The sequence below is a fragment of the Lycium ferocissimum genome, chromosome 3, assembly GCF_029784015.1.
Source record: "Lycium ferocissimum isolate CSIRO_LF1 chromosome 3, AGI_CSIRO_Lferr_CH_V1, whole genome shotgun sequence".
Lineage (NCBI taxonomy): Eukaryota > Viridiplantae > Streptophyta > Magnoliopsida > Solanales > Solanaceae > Lycium > Lycium ferocissimum.
The window spans coordinates 20,372,620-20,380,378 of record NC_081344.1 but is presented as its reverse complement, the minus strand read 5'-3'; the positions used below and the strand labels follow the sequence as shown (position 1 = coordinate 20,380,378).

The window sequence follows — 7,759 nt, the reverse complement described above, 5'->3', positions numbered from 1 at the left end:
TGATTTAAGATGTTTTAGACTATAAACAGTATTTTCGCATTTATATATATTTCAGCCAGACTTTTAGTAGATCAGCATGTGTTAGTTTTATTTTTTTCCTTATTTTAGCATGTTTTGATATCACATGTTGATTCAGCCAGCCTATGAGTTCAGTCGATCACACGCAGTTAGGCACCGAGTGCCGTGTTACGCTCAGGCCATGGTTCGGGGCGTGACAAAGCTTAGTATCAGAGCACTAGGTTCAAGTGTCTTAGGGAGTCCATGAAGGCGTGTCTAGTGGGGTCACCTTTATATGTGTGAGGGCCCCACACATATAAATAGTTGACCACCAAGACATTCAGGATTTGTTTCACTTCTTTCATACTCTACTTCGTGTAGTTAGAGTAGTACTTTTAGGAATTCTTCTAATTCGTGCGAATTACGTATTTCGGAAATGGCTAAAAAAAAAAAGTACAACAAGAGGAATACAACTATTAGCCAGAGGGCTACCGTTGATGCAGCTATAGAAGAGAACACTCAGGCTCAGACGGCCACCCCAGCTAATGCTACCGCTACACCTCCCAATGCTTCGGACGCGGATGTTAGAGGAGCTATTCAGCTGCTCACTCAGATTTTGGCAAACCAGGCCCAGCGACAAGAAACGACCCCTAGCTCAGGTGCTAGTAATGGGTCGAATAGTTCTAGGACTCAGGAATTTCTGCGAATAAAGCCGCCAAAGGTTCACAGGGTCAAAGAAGGATGAGGACCCGCAAAATTTCATTGATGGACTACAGAAAGTATTTCGTGTGATGCATGCTACTGATACAGAGGCAACAAAACTTGGAGCTTTCCAGCTGCAAGATGTAACCCATATTTGGTATGAGACATGGGAACAGTCCCGAGGGGAGGATGCACCTTCTGCTACTTGGGATGAATTTGCAGACGCTTTCATTGAGTACTTCATTCCAATTGAGGTTAGGGAAGCCAACGATGCTGAGTTTGAGAATCTAAGGCAGAATGAAATAACTGTTTAAGATTATTATCTCAAGTTCGTGTCTTTGTCCAGACATGCTCCTCACATAGTTGCTGACATGAGGTCCGTGGTTAGGAGGTTTGTACTTGGGCTTAAACCCGAATTGCAAAGGGATGCCAATACAGCTGCTCAGAATGACAAGATGACTATTTCTAAGGTACTGGCATTTGTGCAAGGTAACGAGACTAGGTTGAAGGAAGAAGAAGCCCTGTAGAAGCAAAAAGATAGAGAGTTCAATAAGAGGGCTAAGTCTGCTGGTAATTTTAGTCAGGAAGGATCTCAAGGAGGTGGAAACCGTCAGTTCTTTAAGAATAGGTCATCAGGACCTGCTCCCTCTACAGCTAGTGCTCCATCTCAGAGGTCCAAGTTTAATCAGAAAGGCCGAAACTTCGGAACAGCAGGCTCACAGTCACAGGCCAGCGTGAACGATCGTGGTTTCCAACACCTTACTTGCAACACTTGTGGTAAGAAGCACTTAAGAGTATGCCGTTCGGGCATGGATGACTATTTTAGGTATGGTCAGCCAGGTCATTTTATACGGGATTGTCCGTCAGCAAGACAGAATACTGGAGGTAAAAGTAATGCAGCTCAGTCCACTAATTCAACAGCTCCTCAAAATTTCCACGCCCCGGGGGGCGTGGGCAAGAAAGTCCGGAAATACGGCGGTGGTCGAATCGTCCGTATGCACCGTCGTGAGGTCGATACGAGGCCTCGTGTAGATGTGGTCACAGGTATGCTAACAGTCTTCACCTTTGATGCTTTTGCTCTTATGGACCCAGGATCCACTTTATGTTATGTAACCCCTTATATTGCTAAGAAATTTGGGATAGAACCCGAAAAGTTGCATGAACTCTTTGAAGTATCCACACCAGTTGGGGAATCAATTATAGCTAGACGTATCTATAGGGGTTGTCCGGTGTTAATCTACCACCGCAGTACCATAGCAAATTTAATAGAATTAGAAATGTTAGACTTTGATGTAATCATGAGTATGGATTGGTTAGAGTCTTGTTATGCCTCAGTGGGTTGTAGAACCAAAACAGTAACCTTTGATTTTCCCGACGAACTTATACAATGGAAGGGTAATTCAGTGGTACCTAAGGGTAGATTTATTTCCTATCGTAGAGCCAGAAAGATAATTTCCAAGGGGTATATTTACCACTTAGTTTGAGTCAGGGATGCAGATGCCGTACTCCGACTCTCCGCCAAGCATTGGTTGTTAGTGAGTTTGCAGAAGTCTTTCTATCTGATCTACCCGGAGTTCCTCCTGATAGGAAAATTGACTTTGGGATTGACCTACTTCCCGGTACTAAGCCGATATCTATTCCTCCATATATAATGGTACCAGCAAAATTGAAAGAGTTAAAAGTTTAGTTGAAAGATCTTCTTAACAAGGGATTTATAAGGCCAAGTGTCTCACCTTGGGGCGCGTTAGTCTTGTTCGTCCGAAAGAAAGATGGATCCTTGCGTATGTGTATAGAAATTGCCAGTTGAACAAGGTCACCATTAAGAACAAGTATCCTCTTCCCAGAATCAATGACTTGAAGTAGTAAACTTTTACTACTTTTGCTAACCGAAAATAACGGTAACCCTAATCCTTAAAATCCAAAGTGGCGGCTATCACCAGCCCGATGACTGGGAGGCCATCGCCGGTGGCTGCTCAGTGTCCTACGCCGCCCCAATCATATGCAGTAGCATTAAATCCAATCTCTCAGGATGGCATTGATAATATTTACGTTGATCTCAAGTCTACTACGTACTTACATGGTGAACCTCGCTATATTTGGGATGAAGAGGGAATTGAAAAGATGATCGTGCAAGAAAATCTTTAATATGCTATTGTAGGTAAATTCTCTTATGGTTGGCTTGATATCAAGGAACTTCATAAATTAATCCCTAAACAATGTGAATTGAAAGGTGAGTGTCCTGTTGGTTTGTTGAGAAATAGATACGTTTTACTTCGACCAACTCTATTGGAGGATTATGTCAATCTATTATCGAAACCTATTTTTTACATTACTCACATGAATTGGTCGTATCCAATGAGGACTTTGAAGTGGGATCCATGGTTTGATCCTGATGAGGAAACATCAATTGCAATAGCTTGGATTTCATTCCCATACCAGCCACCCAATTTCTTTGGTAAAAAATATATGTGTTTTCACTAGCTTCATTGTGGGAAAACCTTTACAAGTGGATATGGCAACTAGGAATCAAACTAGATCCAGTTGTGCAAGAGTTAAAGTTGAAGTGGATTTGTTAAAGAAATTTCCCAAAAGAGTTAATATTGGCATGAAGAAGAAATCTGGGGAAATTGTTGATAAATGGCTTCAAATAAATTATGATTATGTTCCCAAGTATTGCCAGAAGTGTAAGTTGCAAGGCCATAATGAGCAAGAATGTAATGTGTTGCAGCCAGAATTATATCCAAAGGAAGAAGAGGAAAGGAGGTTGTAAAGGAAGGCACTAGTAATAACAATAAAGATGCAGTAGCAGAGACAGATAAGAATCTTTTTGAGGAGGTGAAGAAGAATAACAAATCAAAGGATGATCAAAGAAAAAATAAAAACAAAGAAGTAAAGCAGGATGAAAATAGTAAGAGAATAATGCAGAGAAGAAGCAATTCTATGGAGGATATCATAAATACCAGAATAATTAGGCATGGAATCTAGTAGGCAAAAAGGATAATAAGAAAGTGGAGAGTAGCAACAAATATGCTGCTCTACAGGAGCATGATGAAGAGGAACAGGTTAAACATGATGGAGGCACTAAAGGAGTAAGTGGTACAGAAGTTGAAAGTAATTTGGAGATGCAGGAAAAACCAGATGAGATCACAACACACGAAAAGCCTAAGCCAGCTGAATCAAGTAAAACCTGGGTTGAGAACTCCTTTGGGAAGCAGGACAAGAAGAATCAGGCTCAGCAGGAAGAATCAGCAAAAACTGTACAAACTAAGGAGGACTCAATCAATCAAAATGGAGATCATGATCAAAAGGACAAGGATCAGGCCACAGATTCAACTGAGGGATTGGATCAGGACATGGATAAACCTTTGCAGATTATCTATCCAAATGAAGAGAAGATTGAAGATGCTCAAAATTTGCAGTTGGTAGTCCAATCTACTGATAGCAAGGAGGAACTTGACATTGTTGATCAGTTAACTGAATTGAGGGACACTTTGGAGGATGATACTATGGAGAAAAATATAAACAACATTTCTTAGGAGGCAGATTTATCACCAGGGCAGCAGAATAAATTTAGGAAGTGCCATGAGAAAAGCAAAAACTAAAACCGTCATAACTTTGCAGGTGACAACAACGAGTAGTAAGGTTAACCGGTCTTCTCATTCCCAATGATTGACAAAATAATGTTTTGGAATATAAGGTCTGTCAACACTCAAAATGCTTTTGAAAGATTGATAGATCTTAATAGAAGACATCATTACAAAGTTATATCTCTTATGAAGCCTTTTCAAGAAGCTGAAGATCTGGATATATATAGAAGCAGACTAGGATTTGATAATGCTATTACTAATGTTTCTGATAAAATTCAGATTTTCTGGTCTGGTGATTGGAATGCTACTGTTGTTGCTAATGAAGTTCAACATGTGACATTAAAACTGCACAATCCTATTTTACAAAAAGAGGTGATGTTTATTGCAGTCTATGCAAAGTGTGATGCAATGGAGAGACATGATTTATGGGAGTCTGTTAGTTATATTTCTTTGAATCACCAGATGCCATGGATAGTAGGTGGAGATTTTAATATTATATTATCAGAAGAAGAAAAACAAGGTGGATTGCCAGTTCTCCAACAAGAAACTGCAGATTTTGCTCAGTTTGTGAATATGTGTGGTTTGGTAGAATTAAAGTATTATAGTAGTCGGTTTACTTGGTGGAATGGGAGAATAGATAATGACTGTATTTTTAAGAGACCTGATAGAGTTTTTGGTAATCAAGAGTTGATGCAGATTTTGTCATCCAATGAAGTGACTCATTTGATAAGGAAATGCTCTGACCATGCTTCACTTCATGTGTTGTGTGATCGTAATGACGAAGTGATTGTAAAGCCATTCAAATTTTTAAATTTCTGGACAAAGCATCATACTTTTCAGGAAGTGGTGAAGGAAATTGGTTGTTAGATTTTGCTACTAATCCATTTGTAGAGTTACATGCCAAAATGAAGAAGGTTAAGAAAGCTCTTGCAAACTGGAATAAGAATACATATGGTAACCATTTTCAGCAAGTTTCCACTCTAGAAGATGTGATCAAGGTCAAGGAATTGCAGCTAGAGATAAATCCATCTGGGGTTCATAGGGAACAACTGCATAAAGCTCAGGCTGAACTAAACAGGTTCTTGAATATTGAGGAAGAATACTGGAAACAGAAGTCTGGCATGAAGTGGTTTTAGAGGGGGAAAGAAATACCAAGTTTTTCCATTCTTATGTTAAAGGCAGAAGAAGAAAGCTTGTTCTTCAAAATATTCAAAATAGTCAAGGAGTTTGGGTGAACACCAAGGAACAAATAAGGGATAAGGCTGTTAACTTGTTACACCTTCCGTTTTGTTCCAAGGAGTTTTTGGCTTATTGGCGGTGTGTACCTTCGGTTCGGTAATCCGCACCAAAGTTTTGAACATGAGATATTTTACCTTGTATGTGCACAGGAGTATAGTATGCATTCTTGGTATTACGAGGGAATTAAAAGTGAAACGAATCGAATCAGAGCAAAACGGAGCAGTTCAGAAAAACTGCTGAAACCAGTCAGCGTCGGTGGCCCAAAGGACGACCGTCGACACGTCGACGAGCTGTTGTCTGGCACCGTTGACAGGGTTCTGCAATCAGGCATCTCAGGCGGGAGTTCGACGGGGCATGTCGATGGACCGTCGACACGTCGACGACCGTCGACCCGCGGATCTGGAATTTTCCAGCCCTAATAATAAATATAAGATCCCACATTTTTATTCCATTATTCTCCCAAAAATAGATCCTACATCTCTCTAGAACTCTCCAAAACCCTCCCTCTATTTCTACAGCAAATCTATACCAAGAAACCAAGATTAAAAGCAAAGATTAAGAAATTCATGTATTAGGAAGCCTATTAGGGTTTGTGAAGAGTAAGAATTTCTTTGGTATTCAAGTGGGGGATTTCATTCTAATGGAGTAGATTGACTCAAGGCTTGTTCCTAAGTGATTAAGGTGAGTTTTATGTTTATTTCATGTTATTGAGAATATTGAGTGGTTAAAAGACTTGGATTATGGAAGAAAGTGGAATATGAGCTTAAATATGGAAATAATGGTATGTTGGGTAGTAAGTTAATGTGAATCATGATTCTTAGTATGAGATGAATATAATCTCGTTACAGATGATGCTAATGAAGTTGAGGAAATGTTATGTGAGGAATAAATATGATGTTGTATTATAATTATGGTTATGGATACCCTTGAAGGGGAATTGTGAGAATTGAATAATGCTTAGCTTAAAGAGGTTATTGATTAGGATATTGTGGGTGTTGTTGTTGATGGTTGAGAATTGTTTTAGCTGGAGAAAGTAGTTGAAACAATGGGGATATTGCCCAATTTTCGTTAGCTCTTAGTCGCTCTAGCTTAAGCTTAAGTATGTCTTCAATTATCTAATCGTAGTACGAATTCCCTTGAAGGTAGAATCACAAGCTTGAGAGGCACACAATTAGACGATAGAGTTGAATAGATACAAAGGTATGTGAGGCTAGTCCCTTCTTTTCCAAAGGCATGATTCTTATATATATGTGGTGATTTCTTTCCAGTAATTTCCATGACCTTCTTACATTCCAAAAGATGAAAGCTAAAGAGTATTAACAGTTTCCCACGAGATAGAGATGAGATATGTTCCTTGATAATGATATGATACTATTACGATGCTAACGATCTTGACATGATTCCTTGATGCTATTCATTGTTGACACCCTCACCTTATAATGCTAGTTCCTTCAAGGTAAGGCGTGATGATCATGACTACTCCTTAATGGAATCGGGGGTTCTCGACCTTACGTCACCCCGATAAAGTTGTAGATTTTACTTGAGTTCTTATGCTTGTCTTATGATGCAGCATCCCCTTTGGGAGGATACCACTTACGAAACAAAAGCTAATTTTACACTTACAACGTTTAGAAGAAACTTATGCCAAAAGATATTCACAAAAATATTTAATAGCGGAAATAGGCCCATGCAAAAAAGGGGTGAAAGTGCGACATTTTTCTTTTCCATTGTACCCTCCGAAAAATTTCTTAGATGAAATACAATATCAGAGTATCAATTTAAAATGGTAATGCCCTTCTCAAATAGTCAACACATTAAGAAACTTCGTTTTGAAATTTATATTTTTAAATCAACACCACTGCGGGTCCATAAGATACACGAAACTCAAACTTGCGATTATCACAGAAACTAGTATCTTTCTTTGTACATAATTACAAGGCAAAATATAAACCCAGTACATGGCATGACTTGGGTTAAAAGCACACCCTAAAATAGCAAAACAAGTCACCAAGTTCAAGTTACAAGCATATGGTCTTGTGTCCAACAAGCCCCCAAAATTTCATACATAAGTGCTACATATGGATCATGTACAAGTCCCCAAAATTTTACAAGACCTAGATGCATATGCAAATGTGATCTTCACTAAGGCTCCCAAAAGGTCTACTCCAAATGGCCATCTTCAAATCTCTTCCCGTACATTACCTACGATAGAAAACAGCTATCGCTAAGCATAA

At 39.3% G+C, this 7,759-nt stretch overlaps 2 protein-coding genes across 2 annotated transcripts; both read left to right on the top strand.

Moving 5' to 3' along the window:
- Positions 1-3,211: 3,211 nt before the first annotated feature.
- LOC132048755 (uncharacterized) lies at positions 3,212-4,235 on the top strand. Its single transcript, XM_059439444.1, has 3 exons — positions 3,212-3,383; positions 3,428-3,607; positions 3,688-4,235. The coding sequence occupies exons 1-3, from the start codon at positions 3,212-3,214 to the stop codon at positions 4,233-4,235; spliced, it is 900 nt and encodes a 299-aa protein (XP_059295427.1).
- A 129-nt stretch (positions 4,236-4,364) lies between these two features.
- Positions 4,365-5,422, top strand: LOC132048754 (uncharacterized). The gene is made up of 2 exons (XM_059439443.1): positions 4,365-5,058; positions 5,127-5,422. Exons 1-2 carry the CDS (start codon positions 4,365-4,367, stop codon positions 5,420-5,422), a joined length of 990 nt encoding a protein of 329 aa, XP_059295426.1.
- The last annotated feature ends 2,337 nt before the right edge of the window (positions 5,423-7,759 follow it).